Consider the following 20,511-nt stretch of genomic DNA (forward strand, 5'->3'; position numbering starts at 1 on the left):
ATGCTACACAGGTTACAGGTTAAACTGCATGCTACACAGGTCACAGGTTAAACTGCATGCTACACATGGACTAGGGAGTCACTCGTAACGTTAGTGCAATTCAGCACTAATGACATTAGTGCTGAATTGTCAGATGTCATGAAAGCTGTGAAGAACACCCTGCTCTACTTCGCCATTCTGAGGTTCACACGGAACAGTGTTCTCACGCATGTTGAAGTTATGTGTCTAGTCAGGAGTTTTTACTTCTCCAAAACTGCATTGACTGTTGCCTGACAATTTCAATGACAATATCTGGGTTGAAAAACAACCTCAACCTTACTTCATCATGCACCAGGGGGTGGGGTTTAGAGGGACATACGGTGTACTCGTTCATGTTGTTGCTGTCAGGCAGAAACCTTGTATCTCCACATTTTAACTTTTTGTGTTTTTTTGCATATTAACGCCCTACTTGATCACCCTACAGCATCACACAAAAGCATCAAAAGTATCAGATCTACAAGCTCAAAACGTGGAGCGAAGCGACGCGTTTTGAGCTTGAAGATCTGCTACTTTTACCATTTTTGAATTTGAATCCTGATAACTGTTTTGAACTTGTGAGGTTTCCACCCGACAGGGACCATATAATAGTTCACACACGTGCGTCACTATCGACCAATGCACACCGCGTCTCACTCTCTCCTATAGTGACAAATGCTGCCAGAGTCCCGGCAGTTTGTCAGTGTCAGGCTCTAAGAGCCAGTACTGTTCAATTATACATAGTGACCGATGTTGGGTCCTCGTAGGTGTAAACAACCCCTACAGACAGACAGGCTGGCTCTGGTCTGGATGTACCTGATTCACAACACAACAGTATGGCCACCATGCACACCATCACAACATAAGAGATGATTTCACTGTTCTATCACTGAAACCAGGAAGTTCATCGTATTCCAAATGGTCCCCACGCCAGTGTTGTTGCTCATCACGGACATGGGATAGAAAGGGTAGAAAACCAGAAAGGGTAGAAAACCAGCAGTACTAGAGGTCCCGGTAGAATATAAAACCAGCAGTACTAGAGGTCCCGGTAGAATATAAAACTAGCAGTACTAGAGGTCCCGGTAGAATATAAAACCAGCAGTACTAGAGGTCCCGGTAGAATATAAAACCAGCAGTACTAGAGGTCCCGGTAGAATATAAAACCAGCAGTACTAGAGGTCCTGGTAGGATATAAAACCAGCAGTATTAGAGGTCCCGGTAGAATATAAAACCAGCAGTACTAGAGGTCCTGGTAGGATATAAAACCAGCAGTATTAGAGGTCCCGGTAGAATATAAAACCAGCAGTGCTAGAGGTCCTTGGTAGGATATAAAACCAGCAGTACTACAGGTCCAGGGAGGATAGAAAACCAGCCGAGAAAATTGGAACTGGAGTACTATAACATTAAAGCTGATAAATTATCTTTGAGAGGTTCTCTTTACTGTCTGGATAAAATTGGATTTTCTGTTTTCTAAAGAGCTGGAGAGATGGGGAGAGACCCTGTTACTGAACAAACGATTACCTCAGAATATATATATATATATATATATATATATATGTATATATATATACATATATACTGTATATACACAATTTCTTTTACAAAAACATCCCCTCTAAATAAACCACTGAAACCATATCTGCTCATTGCAATTTGCTCACACTTAAATTAACATTCACATATTTTTCACGCACGCACGCACGCACGCACGCACGCACACACACACACACACACACACACACACACACACACACACACACACACACACACACACACACACACACACACACACACACACACACACACACACACACACACACACACACACACAATCCATGCCCATGCAACACTCAGACAAAGCCGCTTTCTGTCTTTTAATGACAGAGCTCGCTGCCAGCTGCTCGTTACCTCGGCGAGAGAGGGAAGCGGACATTTACATAAATACAATTGCCATTACCCGTCATTTACATAAACGCCCGGCTATTATGACCACTTGTTGCTGTCCTCTTGTCATATCCACACAGTAAAATCCTCTGTGTTTATTCAACTCCGGTGAGTGTACCAAATGGACCCAAATGGACTGGTTCCATTTGTACACTCGCCGGAGTTGAAATTGTACCGTTCAGAGAGATGAGATGCGACGCGGTGCCAACAAACCAGAGGGACACACCACCACATTCAAATGGGCATTCCTATGAACGTTGCCATTCTGATACACCAGCTATTCCTATACAGTAAACAGATGGCGTTTTCGCAGCATAGGTTGAGCTGTTGAGATGATGGGGGATTTGACACGCTCGCCAGCGAGCCAAGACACTTTCACACCGACCACAGTACAGTACCACAGCCCCCTCTCCCATCTGGAGAATGGGGGCTGCTCCGTCACCATGTGTGTGTGTGAAGGGCCAAAGCACTATAACTATAAATATATTGTTTTCAAAATTGTTCTAATTCAAGTGGATGAGAGTCTCCACACCACAACTATAGTGACGACAGTGGTGGACGATTATGGTTATAATAAGTCAAAGGACCAACAATTGGACAAACGCTTTTGAGCTTTCTTGTGTCCATGCTTTTGACCATTGTATGTATCTGTCTTTAGTTGTACATATACATGCGATTTGTAAATACACATTTCAAAATCAATCAATCGTTATAGTGATGTAGATTGCCTTTAGACTAATCTCTCAAGGCAGATTCTGCTAACAGCAGAATCTGTCAGCACCACTGCCTTAAACATGTAGTGTTGCTGTTGGTAAGAATACACACAGAAGCACCCGGGAGGAAGTGGGCTAAGAAAGGGGAGGAGCCAAACCGAGTTCCTGTTTCTACACCAAAAAGGAGTTGGTGCCCCCAGAGACAAAAACAAACGAAAAATGTTACTTTACCAAATGGGTTCTACATAGTCACAAATAGGAATATTTAGCTAAATAGAATAAAATATAACCTGTACAGCCATAGAATGTGAAGCTGTAACCCAGTATGTACTCTATATATTAGTATAAATTCCACTTGATACAACCAATAGTTACCACTTCAAATGGACTCAAACGCTGTAGCTCAGACAATAACCTTTTCATCAACGGCAATTAGGGAGAGCGAGAGAAAAAGAGAGAGAGAGAGAAACAGAGAGAGTTAAGTACCTAGAACCTACAGTATACGCTGTTGCTTTCTAATCGTATTCCCACTCTCCACCTCCTCTGTGACGAAGTGTGCCCATCCCCTTCTCAGAAGCAGAGAGAGAGAGACAGAGACAGAGAGAGAGAAAGAGAGAGAGAAGTGGGTGGGGGGCTATAGGGACAAAAGATGCACAGAGAGGCAGTTTCTTTTCTCTGCTCTCAGTTCGCGGTGGACTCTTGGTGAAGCCATCTCTCGTCTCCTCTGACTCTCACACTCGCTGGGCGACAGGCTGACAGCGACGCACCGCTCGGGGCTCAGCCACCACAGCGACCACATCACCGGGAGCCACACACTGTACGCGGGCGGGGAATTATTGTCTTCTTTTTTTTTCACACAAAAGCGTGCGCCCACAAACGCGCTCTCCAACTTTGAGGAGGCTGGGCTGAGGTGGTGGCGGGCGCAGGCAGGTGAGCGGAGCATGGAATGGAACCTCAGAAGCATGGAGAGTGAACTGAGACAGATCAACCCGGACCTGCTGCAGCCCAGCAAGAGCTTCAAGAAGACCTCGCAGGTAAGGGCTGCAAACTATACACTTAATTAATCAAACTATACACGATTAATCAAAGAATCGAAAAGTGAGGTTTTTTTTTATATTACTTTTTTTAACAAAATGATGAACCACTTAACCCTTTAAGACCGGGAAAGCAACATTTGTGTAATTTCAAGATTTCTTTGGCTATTCAAAAATAGCAGATCTACAAGCTCATAGCGCGACACCGAGTGCCGCGCTATGAGCTTGTAGATCTGCTATTTTTGAAAGATCTTGGAAATTTGTGCAAATCTTGGGAATATATATATTTTTAAAGCAAACATTTGTAAAATATTTAGTTCCAGGGACCCCCCAGAAGCAAAGATTTGAGTTACAAATGTCCACACTTTTTTTTTTCAAATATTTGCACAAATTTTCTTGATTTTAAAAAAATAGCAGATCTACAAGCTCATAGCGCGGCACTCGGTGTTGCGCTATGAGCTTGTAGATGTGCTATTTTTGAATAGCCAAAGAAATCAAAAATGACAGTGATACATTCCCGGATTGAATGGGTTAAGTGTTATTTTGTACTTCGTCACACAACAGTGTTGTGCAAAAATTGTATGTGAAACTGTCGTGCTTTGAACTTGTAGATCTGGTATTGTCACAATTTTTTTTTTTTACGTCACCTATACATACACATGCCCACAATAGGGATTGATTATCAAGCGATTATTTGATGAAATTATTGATCATTGTTTTTTGATAATATTAACTCGATTAGTTGGATCAACTGTTGCTCCCTAATACTCTCAGGGAACCATCACCCTCAACGTGGGCGGGTTCCTGTACGCGGCGCACCGCTCCACCCTCGTCAAGTACCAGGGCTCCTACCTGGAGGAGCTGGTGAGCGGCAAGAAGGCCGTGCAGCACACGGACAACATGGGCAACGCCTTCGTGGACCGCGACGGCCCCGTGTTCCGCCACGTCCTCAACTACCTGCGCGTCGGCGAGCTGCAGCTGCCCGACGACTTCCGCGAGGCCGGCCTGCTGCAGCGCGAGGCCGACTTCTACCGCCTGGGCCAGCTGTCGGACGCCGTGGCCGAGTGGGCGGCGCAGCGGGCCGCCCGGCGCGACCCCGCCTTCCTGGAGATGACGGACAGCCACGAGCGCTCGCAGGGGCTCAAGGTGTACTGCAGCGACCCGACCTTCATCAACAAGGTGAAGGGCCGCCTGGTGCAGATCTCCAAGAGCCGGCTGGACGGCTTCCCCGAGGAGTTTGAGGTGTCGTCCAACGTCATCCAGTTCCGCCACTTCATCAAGTCGGAGCCGGGCTCGCGGCTGGTGCTGAAGGAGGACAGCACCTTCCTGTGCACGCTGGACTGCCTGAAGCTGGAGACGGTGATGCTGGCGCTGCGGGCGGGCTTCCAGCTCATCACCAGCCTCGACAGCAATAAGGGCTCCGTCACGGCCGCCGAAGCCCTGCACTTTGTCAAGTAGTATAGGACGGAGGGAAGGAAACGAGGAGACGCGGAGGAGACGAGGAGAAGAAAAGGAGAGAGTAGTGCCTGATTCATTCATGCTCATCACTAACATGAAGGTATTGGCTTTAACCACTTAAATTCTGGTGTATTTTCTGTTTTCTGTTATTGTGGGGAAAGCTTTCGCTGAAAATAGCAGATCGACTAGCTCACAAAACGTTGTGAGCTTGTTTGTCGATCTGCTATTCCCACAATACGGATGCTGGGGTTTAAGTGGTTAAAGGAGCACTTTTCACCCATTTTCAAGCCATCTTCATAATAATTGGTCCTCACTAAAGCTTGTTATATGATGATGTCACCATTTCTGTCTTCTTACTCGGTGTCTCAGACGAGGACTGTGGACAGTTCAGAACCCTGCCTACCAGTGACATCATCAGTAGGCAGGTTTGGTCATTTCAAACATGATTTCAAAGTGTTTTTATTTTTTATTACAAATACAATGGCGTCTATATCAGCATGCTTATGCTCCTGTACGCTTTCCAGGTAGAGAAAGGCTGTAGTTTCTAGTAGTTAAGTGATACCAATCGATGATCGTCAATGGTAGGCAGGTTTCTGAACGGCTCATAGTCCACCAATGAGACGCAGAGTAAGCAGACGGAAATATTGCCAGTTTATAATGAGCATTAGAGAGGGCCAACTATATGAAGATTGAAGTGCTCCCTTTAAGGTCCTATAACGTGCGCTGAGCTGTGCTCGGTTGTTGTCTTGCAGAGGGAATCGTGATTGCACACACCGGCCCCTTTTCCACAGAAAGACTTTGGTTCTAGAACTGGTTCTGTTCTAGATTCTGTGCAGTAAATTCCTCACTGAACAAAGATCTTTTAAAATATTTAAATATTACTACCACACACACACACACACACACACACACACACACACACACACACACACACACACACACACACACACACACACACACACACACACACACACACACACACACACACACACACACACACACACACAGTTGTACGTGCACATGAAACACATGCACACACACAGACACACAACTGATGCGTATGAAAGGGTCAGCAGATTCCAAGTGCATTAGATGATGGCTATGGTTTATAGATTTTATGAACCGGGCATTTACATAAATAGCATTGCAATCACACACACGCGCACACACACACACACACACACACACACACGCACGCACGCACGCACGCACACATACACACACACACAGAGCTGTGCAAGTGCATTTGTCCTGCAGCATAACTGCTTCTATCGCTTTGTCAAACCCGACTGTGAAAGCCTCCACGAACAGCCTTGATGTGCACCGTTGTGCCAGTGAGCTTTTATTACTGTGTGTGTTTTTGTGTGTTATATTGTTGTACTCTATGTACACTGTGAGTATTTGGTGTAGTATCTACCTACTGTACCTGATTTCCAGGACCCAGTGCATCTCTCTCTATGGCCTCTGCTCAACGGCATTGTTCTCAACGTGGGGTCCGAGGACCCCCAGGGGTCCTTGAGGAGATCCCAGCAAAACGAGCGACAGTTTACACACTTACACCCTATTTTATACTTTGCCGTTGTGAGCGTGTAGATCACTTATGGGGGTCCCTGGCACAAAATCCTTTCAGATCCACATCTGAAGGGGGGGGGGGGGGGGATATCAATTTGGGCGTCTGAGCTTTTGTATATCATAATATCGTGATATGGCATAAGTGTTTTATTTTCAGCCTTATTTTGTACTTTCAAAAACGGTAATATTTTATCATTATATTCACAATATCAATATTGAGGTAAAATATTCTTCCAGCCCTTATCTACCCCAATAGATCTTTACAGTTTGTATTCCTAATATCCAGAGGTGAGCTCACAATGGGTCTCGTCACCTGTCTGTGGTTGAGATAAGCCTAAGAGGGTTTCATATTTTATTCTATGACATAGATTACACCTGATATGTCAAGCGTGAATTTTGAGGCTGTGGTGTTTTTCTTAATTGCGTGTGTGTTGATACAGTATGTGGAGATTATCTTGTTGAACAACAAGTGTGAATTGTGAAGGTAACTTCCGGGTTGGCCAACTAAAACAAAAAAAACACTTAATTCCAGTAGCACTTTATAGAAAAGCTGAAAGGAAATTGCCAATATTTATCAAAGCCAACCAGTGTGCCAACCAGTAAGCGCAACGACTTTATACGGTACGTCTGTCTACCTGCACATTAACGCTAATTTCTAATCATCTAATTAAAGTACATGGCAGCAACACACGTGGCTCAAACCGAGCATCAGAATTGGGAAGACAGGCGATTTAAGTGACTTTGAAATTGGCCTGAACCATTGATACAAGGCAGGACGGATCCACTCTATCATGTTGTAGCCTCCAAATTCTGACCCTACCCTCCAAATGTTAAAGCAGAAATCTGAGTCTCGTCAGAACCAGGCAGTATTTTTTTCCCAAGCCTCTATTGTTCAATTTCCGCGAGGCTGTGCTAATTGTAGCCTCCGTTTCCTGCTCTTAGCCGACAGGAGTGGCACTCAGTGTGGTGTTGTGATGCTGTAGCCCAGTGGGTCGGTACCCATTTTTATGGGTCGTGAGTAAATACACCTTGATTTTATTTTTTCCTACATTATGCCTTTAATTATTATTATTTCAAAAGATCGTCAAAAAGGACAGCATTTATCATGAATTTTAAACAAATTCAGACACTTTTCAAAAGAATGTCATAGCTATACAGTATTTAAAAAAATCGAAGACATTACCTACATAAAAATAGTACTAAAAATAGCAGATCTACAAGCCAGTCTCATCAAAATAGCAGATCTACAAGCCAGTCTCAGACCTCTGGCATCATCAACAAGGCTTTCTTTTTTTTTGCCCAAAGAACTAGTTGCTGCTCACTGGATGTTTTCTGGCCAGTCTCTGTAAACCCTAGAGATAATTGTGCGTGAAAATGGCAGTAGATGAGTAGTTTCTGTAATAATAAGAAGACCGACCAGGCACCAACAACCAATGCCACGGTCAAAGTCACTTAAATCACCTTTCTTCCACCATTCTGACACTCGGTTTGAACCGCAGCAGATTTGACATGACCATACGTGCATGCCTGAATGCACGTAATTTGGCTGTTCAGAAATGTAATTGGCTGTTAATTGGCCATGTAATTGGCCGTATAGAAATTTGCGTTAACGTGCAGTTAGACTGACATACCCAATTAAATGGTTGGTGAATGTATTTCCCATAAAAAGCGGAAACCCACTGAAAGTGCATTTTATTTGAAAAAATCTGGCATAACATTTGCTTGACAACTGGATGGAAGCATAGCAACGGTTGCACAGGACGGAATAGTAAGCCAGCTGCCAAATCAAACAGGAGTAAGAAAGCGTTCTCTTCTTTCTCACATGTCTGGCAGCCCCCTACTGTATGTGTGTTACATTGATTACTGTAAAGGGCTTTGGATCTAGCATGAAGCATGTTAAATATACAGTATGTGTGCTTTTGTCAGTGCTGTGAGCCTATATGTGTGAATCTAAGAAACCACGCCGATGGACGTTACTTTTCAATGTGAATTGTTTTTCAAATAAAAGTCACTGACAGGAACAAGTCTCTGAGTGAGAGCATAATTATCATGGATGTCTGGGTGTACACAGTAAGCAAGTCTACCTGTTAACCCGTTAAATCCGGGAATGCATCTGTGTCATTTTAAGATGTCTATGGCTATTCAAAAATAGGAGATCTACAAGCTCATAGCGCGGCACTCGTGAAAATGTGTGAAAATCTTTGAATATATACATTTTTAAAGCGAACATGTATAACTCTAATCTTTGCTTCTGGGGGTCCCTGGAACAAAACATTTTACAAATGTTTAACTTTAAAAATATATATATTCAAAGATTTGGAAAAATGTTCACGATTTTTCAAAAATAGCAGATCTACAAGCTTGAGCTTGTAGATCTGCTATTTTTGAAAAATCGTATTTTTGAATAGCCAAAGAACTCTAAAATGACAGAGATGCGTTCCCGGATTGAATGGGTTAATGTTGACAACACTAAAAGTCTGCAAGGCTTTTGCCAAGTCTTTCACCCTCTCTCTGCCCTGGTTCAATTTCCGGTCTCTACACAGTACACACCATCCTATCTGGTGGGATTAATGAAAATAAAAGAGAAAGGATTTATAAACATCTCACGGTTTTGTTGGGTGAAAGGGCCAATCTGTGATGTGTGAAACAGCGTGAAAGGAGCCCTCCCACACTAGCACTCTGTTTCCTTAACAATTAGCACGATATGTGAAATGATGAGGCTTTGGCATTATCGTTCTAAACCTATATTCTTGCTATTCTACATAAAGCCAACCAGAGGAAATTGCAGATTCACGCTTTAACCTTTGCTTTTATGAAATATCCGAGACCATAAATATCTTCCATAAACGGTAATCATTAGGGTTTATGGAGGATGCTTCTGAACATTCAGAATCTGACCAATTCAAAAAATGCTCTTTCATTTTAAAATGACTTCAATATCTATTATTACTGCAGGGCTTGACTTTACCATCCACATAGGTTAGTGCTATGCCTGATTTATACGTGGTTGCAAGCCGGCGCAAGTATAAATCATCCTTTACAGCAGTAGTTTCACAACCTGTGGGTCGCTCAGATGATTTTGATTAGCTTAATGTGCAACATTGATTTCTCACTCAACAGTAAACAAACCAACATACAGTATACGTGTATACAGAGTATCTGCACATTTCTAAAGTTACAATTCAATGACTTTTAAGAACTTTTTAATACCAAATTGACCAAATTCTCAAATATTACGTAAGAAAGAGGCAAACATTGTGGAAATAGCCGATCTACTGTACAAGCTCACAACGCCTCGCATCGGGAGGCGTTGTGAGCTTGTAGATCTGCTATTTTCACAATATTTATCCGTGGAACCGAGTAAAACTAAATGTAATGCCTACAATTCCAAGTGCTTAATCCATGTGTCTGGACTCTGGATAAATGCAAAAGCAAAAACAAAAACAAACACACAAATCACAGAATAAGATCTCCAACTCCAGACATACTGTAGTATGCAACGTTATTGCTAGCTGGCTTAGCATCAAACCCCGCCCCCACTTCAATGTCTGCCTCTGAGCTTTCTAAACTGTCTATCGATGTGAAGAACAAAGAACATACAAGAGGGAAGACGTCCGCTCACTCTGCTTTTAGGAAGGAGAAAGCCTTGGCAGGACCTGAAATGTTTGGGCATTGTTGTGGAAGCTAAACTGGTTATTATGATGTCAAAATATTACTCAAAAAGAAAAACATCAGAGAATAGGTATGCAGATTCTCTACTTTTAGTCATTGCCACTGTTCTCAAGCCGTACAGCATGGCTATACATCTACTCAGTCACTCTCGCTGGTACCCTTCTGTCACAAATAACTCCTGACACTTTCCTCCATCCGTTACACCCAAGCCCCCAGAACCCAGAGGGAGCAGTGAAGTGCATTGGACATGCTGTACTATGCATAGGTACTGCAGCTTATTACTGCTGGGGCCAGACCAAGCCCCCAGAACTACGGTAGAACAGTGAAGCGGCCAAGCCTGGTGGTCAAATCTGAGAATGCACTTAAATGCTACTGCGCGTGCGTCTCCCGTTTTGTGCGCATGCTCACGACGCGCCACGACCCATGGATCCATTCCATTGGTTCATATTGGTTCCATATTGGTTCCTATTCTTACTTCCGGGTGCTTCAAAACGCCACTGAGCACATTCATTGAAATGATAGCTGGGGGCGGGGCAATCCGCCCTCTAGTTATATTATATCTCTATGGGCCAGACGCATAAACGAGCGAAAACGGATTCGACCAATGGGAAAGATGCTAATGTGTCTGGTAGGAGACTCAAAGGAGTCTCTTTTGAGTCTCCTACCGGAAATACACCCGGTCATCAAATTATTGGCTCAGGAAAAACAAAAACATTCCATGAATTCAAGGCCTCATGGTGTGTAAATGATAGAAAATAAGTCATTTTTTGGGTGAACTATTTCTTTAAACTCCTTCACCTCCTCTACTCCTTGCCTTCTCACTGTTCCACTGTCCTCCTTCTCACACACACTCTGACGTACTCAGTGACAGGAACTACAAGTGAGAACTGGAAATTGGCTTAACGACTACATTTGGAGAAAAATGAAAACAAGACGAGTGGGGGAAAAGGGGGTTTCTGTTACAAAATCTGATGGTCACAGACAGAAAGTTCTCAGGGCAATGTTTCAAGAGGTTTCATCAGGGGTTGCAGACAGACACCAACTTTGATAAAAGCAACATTGTGTTTCATAGTTTATCTCCTTACTGCACTGCCATTGCAAAATGTTGCCATTGTTGTGAATCCAGCTGACAATCACTGCACTCCAGTCTCCCCCTCTCTCTCTTGTCCTTCCATCGTCTATTCTCTCTCCCCTCCTCCCTGTTGGAGTGAGACACTTATCATTGTGAAAGTGGGCCAGCCATTAGTAAAACCCTGTTCTGTTCCCTCAAGGTGGACCTCGTTTTCAGCGCTCATGCTTTCTCATTTCCGGATGTGTGTCATCAATGTACAGGCATCATTCATGACAACAAAGCCCTAAATAGACTGCATGTTCTCCACTTCTTTTGTTTTTTTGTCCTTTCTAAGTGCAACAGGACACCAGCAATTCTCGTCTAATACTCATAGCAGTCACCATAATAACAGAGGCTTAACTTACCAACACTAATACATCTAGAGATCCCCAGGTCTGCTGCTCTCAAAGTCGAATTTGCTCTTTACATATTAAACACTTTGCAGTTATCATTAAAATGTAACTGCTAATGATTCATGCTAAAATACTTATTATTACTGTAGGCCATGGGGCGTGCATTGGATTGTGTAGGAGCTCTCTCTCTCTCTCCCCCCCTCTCCCCCTCTCTCTCGTAGACATAATGAAAGAAATAAAATAAAACATGTCTCTCTCTCACATCCCAGAAAACCATCTGTTGGGTAGACACAGTCAAACCTCCAGGCCCCTCCCTCACTCCCTTCCCTCCTTGTGACTCATAACCCCCTCTCCCCACACACACAGGTGACATTACATCATCACATCAGTGGAATAAAAGATCAGTCCACCCTTCGCAAGTCACACACACACACACACACACACACACACACACACACACACACACACACACACACACACACACACACACACACACAGAAAGGGATAAAGGACCAGCCCACTCCTCGCAAGTCACAAGCGACACACAGCCACCCAACCGACCCCCCCCCACACACACACACACACACACACACACACACACACACACACACACACACACACAGAGCCACCCACACACACACACACACACACACACACACACACACACACACACACACGTGAATGAACTCAACAACATGCCAGCAGCACACCTGTCCTTCACAACTGATAAGGGAAAATGAACTTGGTGAACCTTCGCTGGTTGAGAGAATTCACACAAATAAACATACAAAAAGGCATAAAATACAGTATACAAATAAATACAGTGTATAGGAGACACCTACTGCCAGTAACTATGCGTTTTGGTATCAAACCAGGTGTTTTTATTTTATTTTAAACGTCAGATCAGCTCCATCTTATTTCTGACGAAAGACTGATTGAAGCCTACCGGCGCTGTCTGCCTCCGAACCCAAGGCATGAGAGGAGTGATGGATGAGGGAGAGAGAGGAGAGGGGGGGGGCAGAGATGCTTTTCTGCTCTGACTCAGCGACAACAAGAAGAAAGATGAAGGCAATGAATTACTGTAGGGAGAAGATGACATGGTCAAATCATTGCTGTCGGGCAGGAAACCTATTATCTCCATATTTTAACTTTTTATGTTTTTGTTTTTTTTCCGTAAATGAATGCCCTACTTGACCATAGTACAGTACTACAGTGTCACACAAAAGCATCACAAATAGCAGATCTACAAGCCCGTTTTGAGCTTGTCGATCTGCTACTTTTGAATTTGAATCCTGAAAAGTAACAGTTTTTGTACATTATGAGGTTTCCACCCCGACAGGGACAGGGAGTCCTGGTTGAAGATTTTAGGGCGTGTGAGAGTCAACGCTTTTCCAGAGAATTTTACAGCAAGAATACGGCCACAGAATATGGCTCAGTACTCATTACACCAACACACACATGCAACCCCCAGTTTGATATGCAATGCATATCTTTCATATGATTTGATATGCAATGATATTGATATCTGATATGCATTAAAACCGGGAACGCAACCACTTAAACCATTATTTTATACTTTGGCTATTCAAAAAATAGCAGATCTAAAGCTCATAGCGCGACACCGAGTGCCACGCTATGAGCTTGTAGATCTGCTATTTTTGAAAAATCTTGACAATTTGCAAAAATCTTTGACTATATACATTTTTTAAAGCAAACATTTTTAACTCAAATCTTTGCTTCTAGTGGGGGTCCCTGGTACAAAATATTTTGAGATGGGGGTCCACGGCCAAATACATACTGTATAATTTTGGGGGTAAAACTGTTTTAGAGGACATTTGTAGAATCGGAACCTCAGGCCTTAATGGGCCTTAATGGTCTAGTCTCATGTACATATCTGCTGCTATGTGGACCTATACCAAAGCGTTACCACATTTGTGTCTAGCCTCATATACATATGTCTAGCCTCATATACATATGTCTAGCCTCATATACATATGTCTAGCCTCATAAATATGAGGCTAGACATATGTACTGTGTGTGTGTGTGTGTGTGTGTGTGTGTGTGTGTGTGTGTGTGTGTGTGTGTGTGTGTGTGTGTGTGTGTGTGTGTGTGTGTGTGTGTGTGTGTGTGTGTGTGTGTGTGTGTGTGTGTGTGTATGTGTGTGTGTGTGTGTGTGTACTGTACAGTATGTATGTGTAGATATCATATCTTAGATTATTGTTTTTAAAGCTGTGACGTGACAATAAAGTTGATTCTGATTGCATTAGTCCATGGTAAGATTGCCTCAGTAAGTACATGAACCCACATACTGAATGCATCAGCACTCAGTACATGAACACACACACAGTGTATAGATAAGTGGGGAAGTGCCAGTGAAACAATGGCTGGTTGAAAGGGGTGTTTCTAAATATACATCAGGGCAAGGGGAAATTACAGTGTGATTGGGGGTGGGTGGGTTATATCTAGAATAGGTAAAATGAGAATGAATGGGGAAAAAGAGAGTATTTTGTGATTTTAGATACTCGAATAGCTTAACCTGAGGGTCACATTAGGAAAATGACATAATGGTGACGCTGTATTTTGACAAATCACACACAGTGCTAAATGATTGGCATTAGATGGAGAAAAAAAAGAAATCTATAATCTGTCCATTTGTGGTTGTGACAGGTTTTGGCATCAACCTTTCGGTGCTTGCTGACGCTCATTGTTGCAAATGTCAATTGTAATTTGGGGTCAGTCAGGTGACTTGCGGTTCTACTGAGTGATTATTATTAATAGTAATGTAATTAAATCTAATTAAAGTACTTTAATGTATGTAATTAAAAGATAAGATAATATAGCTTTTCATTATCTTACTGTATATAAAAAAAATATGATATTTTTGTATTGATTGATTCTGGGCCAATCAATATTCCTTTGCAGGCTGGAAGTGGCCCCGGGCCTGAGTTTGAGTACAGTGAGCCGTGGACCATAATGCCTTGGGGCTATCCATAGTAATATAACATAATAGTGTCCATAGCAGGTTATTGTTAAGTGCTAACCGGTTTCTCATTAACCCTGAATTAAAACCTGAGGCCAATTCTAAGAATGTCTTCTAAATCCTAATCCTGTTGCTATATCAGTGGTTCTCATGCTTGAATTCTTGCCTGTACAGTAGATCTGACATTTTTTCATATAATACTTTTTTTTATTGTAATCGAGGCAAAATCTATTGAAATAATCATGATACTGATTTGAAGCCATATCGCCCAGGCCCAGGTCATGAAATCCAGACAGAAGTCAAGGGACAAGAGGAAGCAATAAGGACAGAGATAAAAGGTCAGTCCACATCAAGCACTTTTTATATAACTAATTTATATCGCACACCAGAGCCATCATTACAGTTGTGGCGAGGACTCTGCCATGCACTTGAGTCAGAGCGATTTTTTAAAAGAACACGGTGCCCTTGAGAGTGTAACAGGAGAGGAGGAGGTTTCAAAAGAGAGGATACAGAGAGAGAGAGAGAGAATGAGGGGAGCTGAACGAAAGCCAAGCTTCTCCTCTCCTCTCCTCTCCTCTCCTCTCCTCTCCTCTCCTCTCCTCTCCACCGTGTTGAGAGTTGAGAGTAAGTGGCACTCTAGTGAACAGCTTCACATACAGCCCTACAAGGCTGCATAGTTCATATACAATTACTCTATACCGTATAATCCTCAGTCATAATAGAACGCTGAGTGTACATATGTGACATGTTGTGTTGTATTGTATTGTATAGGTACACTCAGTTATGAATGAATGAATGAATGAATGGGACACTGAGGATTTTACCAGTGGTGGACGAAGTAAAAAAATCCAGGCGCTAGATCGCGTTTTTTAATTGAGATTTTATTACATTTATTTGTTCATATCTGACTTTCCTAATGACAGAAACCTCGCCACAGTGTTTTTGTCCCAATTGGGCCGCCGTAGTGTTTACAAGCTGATCACGGGCATCTCACACAGACGCTGTGAACAGTGGCGATTAAAATCTTCAATAAAGTATTCAATCAACCAAAAGCGAGGACAACCCCCTCACACACACACACACACACAGGCACATTGCGACACAAGTTCATTTACAAGCTTCCTTCAAAAAGGAACGACTGGTGGAGATCTGCGCTCTGCGGAACGCACCTTTCTAGTTGGTTTCAGCACCATGACAACCACACACTGCACTCTCTATTCTAAAATATTTGGCAGCACACTTACATTCCTGTGATACCACAGTGTCTGTCTTCAGCGTGTCTCCTGCCCCATGTGATTTCTTTCCTAAATGAATATGAACCTGGAACGGAAGGAGACTTTCTCTCCAAAGTGCCAGTCGTCTGTCATTCAGTCATGTGGGGGAGATTACTTTGAACACACAGGTTTTTGTTACTACTGTATACTTGTGAAGACTTTTTGAAAATAGCAGAAATAGTCGATCAACAAGCTCACAATGCGCGCTGTGATCGGCTATTTTTCTAAGTATAAAATAGGGAAAAGTCTAACCCCAGTCCTAACACTAACCCCATTCTGAATATTTTCCTAATTGTAAGGCTAAATCCACAAATATTTTTTTAACCATAAAACAACAAGAAATCTGAATATAGCTGCAAGCAGCGATAATACGGGGCCAGGAGAGAGAAAGAGAAATGATAATTCCTTTAACAGGTCAGTTCATGAAAGTCCTTGCGGTCTTGTTTCCAATGAGGGCCTGTGAGCAATTAGGGGTTAAGAGTCTTGCTCAGGGACAAATTTCATGTCATCGACACATTTGCTGACCTGGCCTGGAATCGTACCTGGGTCAACCAGAGCCTCTGGCTCCCTAACCACTCAGCTATGGCCGACCCTCAGAGAGAGAGAGAGAGAGAGAGAGAGAGAGAGAGAGAGAGAGAGAGAGAGAGAGAGAGAGAGAGAGAGAGAGAGAGAGAGAGAATAGATTGAAAGAGAGAGAGGGAATAGATTGAAAGAGAGAGAGGGAATAGATTGAAGAGACAGAGAGAGAGACATGGAAACGGAATAGATTGAAGAGAGAGAGAGAGCCATGGAAACGGAATAGATTGAGTCATGTTTTTTGCAATTCAACTTAAATGAGTCTGCATCAAGTGAGGCTTGAACCGGCAACCTTGCGATCGTGAGGCACTCTTAGATAGCTGCAACACTACCTATAGTGCTATAGCTTTGTCCAGGCTGATATTGTCTGTTGAGGATCACAAACTCTTGCCTTCTGTCATGACCCAAGCCCCTGTTTCACTAACACAAAGATCACTCGTTCACAAACCATTTTCCAATGAAGAAATTGTACATCTCCTCAGAACCAAAACTAGTGAAAGTAGCCGATCTACAAGCTCACAAACCATTAAAAGTTGTCAGATTGTACATCGGCTATTTTCACAATGAAGTATGTTATACATTGAAAAAACATACTCTCATTGCTATCTGAAAAGTTGTGAGATTGTAGATCAGCTATTTTCACAATGAAGTATGTAAAAAACACTCAATTAAGTATTTCATGTTATCTTTAAGAATTGCAAATGTATTCATTGATAGTCATGTTGTGTGAAATGCAACTTAGATGAAGTCTGCACCAAGTGAGGCTTGAACCTGTGACCTTGAGGTTGTGAGACATACACTTAAGCGGGACGCTATTGGACCAACAGACAAACCTCTGAAAAAAGAGATCAAACTGATCATACAGTTTCACGCAAATAGCTGAAAAATCCTGGGTTTAAGTGTTTTTCAAACTGCTCAAGATTGCGGACAATCTAAGGGCGGTGCTTACTGGTCAACGTGATAGATGTGTTCCTCATTAGTCAAGGCACATGTGTAAGCAGGTCTAATGGCTGTCGGCCAAACGAGGCATGACTTTTGACTGTTTAAAGTTTCAATTTTCAAAAAATTGCTATAGCGCCCCCGTTTGACCAATTGGAGTAAGATTGGTTTCAGTGATATTTGGAATGGCCCTTTACATTTCTGCAAAGTTTCAAAGAATGGTAAGTCTGCATGTATGTGTTAGGGGCAGATGAATAATTGTCATAAAACTGCAATATTCATTGGCTCATTAAAGCTTCATTTTTTTACTTATGGAAAATATTTTGCAAACGTTTTTTGGCATAGGTCCAAAGTTCATGTGTAAAAAGTTTCGTGCAGATTACTCAAAAATCCCAGGAGGAGATAGGTTTTAACTGTTTTTCATATAATTCGAAATGGTGGGAGATCTAAGGGTCAGAGGTCAAAAGTCAGAGCGTGAAAGTTGTTCATCATGAGGAGACGCATGTGTGTATTGAAGTTTTATGGCTGTAGGTAAAACAGGGCATGAGTTGTACCTGTTCAAAGTTGGCATTTTCAACTGAGTGCTATAGCGCCACCTTTTGACGAAAGATTGTGAGATTTATTTTTTGATCGTTTTTCATGACCATCTATCATAGAGAGAGAGAGAGAGAGAGAGAGAGAGAGAGAGAGAGAGAGAGAGAGATGGAAACAGAATAGATTGAAGATAGAAACGGAATAGATTGAAGAGACAGAGAGAGAGACATGGAAACGGAATAGATTGAGTCATGTTTTTTGCAATTCAACTTAAATGAGTGTGCATCAAGTGAGGCTTGAACCAGCAACCTTGCGGTCGTGAGGCACTCTTAGGTAGCTGCAACACTACCTATAGTGCTATAGCTTTGTCCAGGCTGGTGTTGTCTGTTGAGGATGACAAACGCTTGCCTTCTGTCATGACCCAAGCCCCTGTTTCACTAACACTAAGATCACTCGTTCACAAACCATTTACCAATGAAGAAATTGTACATCTCCTCAGAAGCAAAACTAGTGAAAGTAGCCGATCTACAAGCTCACAAACCATTAAAAGTTGTCAGATTGTACATCGGCTATTTTCACAATGAAGTATGTTATACATTGAAAAAACATACTCTCATTGCTATCTGAAAAGTTGTGAGATTGTAGATCAGCTGTATGTAAAAAACACTCAATTAAGTATTTCATGTTATCTTTAACAATTGCAGATGTATTCATTGATAGTCATGTTGTGTGAAATGCAACTTAGACGAAGTCTGCACCAAGTGAGGCTTGAACTGGTGACCTTCAGGTTGTGGGGCACACATTTAAGCGAGAAGCCACCAACAGACAAGAGCCTGTGAAAGGAGATCACACAGATGATACAGTTTCACGCAAATAGCTGAAAAATCCTGGGTTTAAGTGTTTTTCAAACTGCTCAAGATTGCGGACAATCTAAGGGCGGTGCTTACTGGTCAACGTGATAGATGTGTTCCTCATTAGTCAAGGCACATGTGTAAGCAGGTCTAATGGCTGTCGGCCAAACGAGGCATGACTGTTGCCTGTTTAAAGTTTCAATTTTCAAAAAATTGCTATAGCGCCCCCGTTTGACCAATTGGAGTAAGATTGGTTTCAGTGATATTTGGAATGGCCCTTTACATTTCTGCAAAGTTTCAAAGAATGGTAAGTCTGCATGTATGTGTTAGGGGCAGATGAATAATTGTCATAAAACTGCAATATTCATTGGCTCATTAAAGCTTCATTTTTTCACTTATGGAAGATATTTTGCAAACGTTTTTTGGTATAGGTCCAAAGTTCATGTGTAAAAAGTTTCGTGCAGATTACTCAAAAATCCCAGGAGGAGATTTTAACTGTTTTTCATATAATTCGAAATGGTGGGAGATCTAAGGGTCAGAGGTCAAAAGTCAGAGCGTGAAAGTTGTTCATCATGAGGAGACGCATGTGTGTATTGAAGTTTTATGGCTGTAGGTAAAACAGGGCATGAGTTGTACCTGTTCAAAGTTGCCATTTTCAACTGAGTGCTATAGCGCCACCTTTTGACGAAAGATTGTGAGATTTATTTTTTGATCGTTTTTCATGACCATCTATCATATGGCCGAGTTTCATAAAAAGCGTATGCACGGTTCAGCCAGAACTGGCAAAAACGGCAGAAGAAGAAGAAGAAATGGAATAATGCGAATAACAATACGGGTCCATGCTGGAAGCCTGGCCCCGTAAATACCTCTTCCACCACTGATGTGTAAAACAGGGACATGTTGTGTTGTATTGTATAGGATACACTCAGTTATGAATGAATGAATGAATGAACGGGACACTGAGGATTTTACCAGTGGTGGACGAAGTAAAAAATTCCAGGCGCTAGATCGCGTTTTTTAATTGAGATTTTATACATTTATTTGTTCATATCTGACTTTCCTAATGACAGAAACCTCGCCACAGTGTTTTTGTCCCAATTGGGCCGCCGTAGTGTTTACAAGCTGATCAGGGGCATCTCACACAGACGCTGTGAACAGTGGCGATTAAAATCTTCAATAAAGTATTCAATCAACCAAAAGCGAGGACAACCCCCTCACACACACACACACAGGCACATTGCGACACAAGTTCATTTACAAGCTTCCTTCAAAAAGGAACGACTGGTGGAGATCTGCGCTCTGCGGAACGCACCTTTCTAGTTGGTTTCAGCACCATGACAACCACACACTGCACTCTCTATTCTAAAATATTTGGCAGCACACTTACATTCCTGTGATACCACAGTGTCTGTCTTCAGCGTGCCTCCTGCCCCATGTGATTTCTTTCCTAAATGAATATGAACCTGGAACGGAAGGAGACTTTCT

The 20,511-nt window shown here is 42.5% G+C and overlaps 2 protein-coding genes across 2 annotated transcripts in view; one reads left to right on the forward strand and one right to left on the reverse strand.

Annotated features, from left to right (window-relative positions):
- Positions 1–20,511, reverse strand: part of gtf2f2b (general transcription factor IIF, polypeptide 2b) — a gene marked incomplete at both ends in the record, with an annotated part of 78,451 nt that overhangs the window by 24,388 nt on the left and 33,552 nt on the right. The gene's annotated exons all lie outside the window — the stretch shown is intronic.
- Positions 3,586–5,164, forward strand: kctd4 (potassium channel tetramerization domain containing 4; the record flags this gene model as incomplete). The annotated part of the gene is made up of 2 exons (XM_084085204.1): positions 3,586–3,706; positions 4,481–5,164. Exons 1-2 carry the CDS (start codon positions 3,614–3,616, stop codon positions 5,162–5,164), a joined length of 777 nt encoding a protein of 258 aa, XP_083941330.1. The 5' UTR covers positions 3,586–3,613.

Source organism: Gymnoscopelus microlampas, assembly GCF_963454915.1.
Source record: "Gymnoscopelus microlampas genome assembly, chromosome: 17".
NCBI classification, from domain to species: domain Eukaryota; kingdom Metazoa; phylum Chordata; class Actinopteri; order Myctophiformes; family Myctophidae; genus Gymnoscopelus; species Gymnoscopelus microlampas.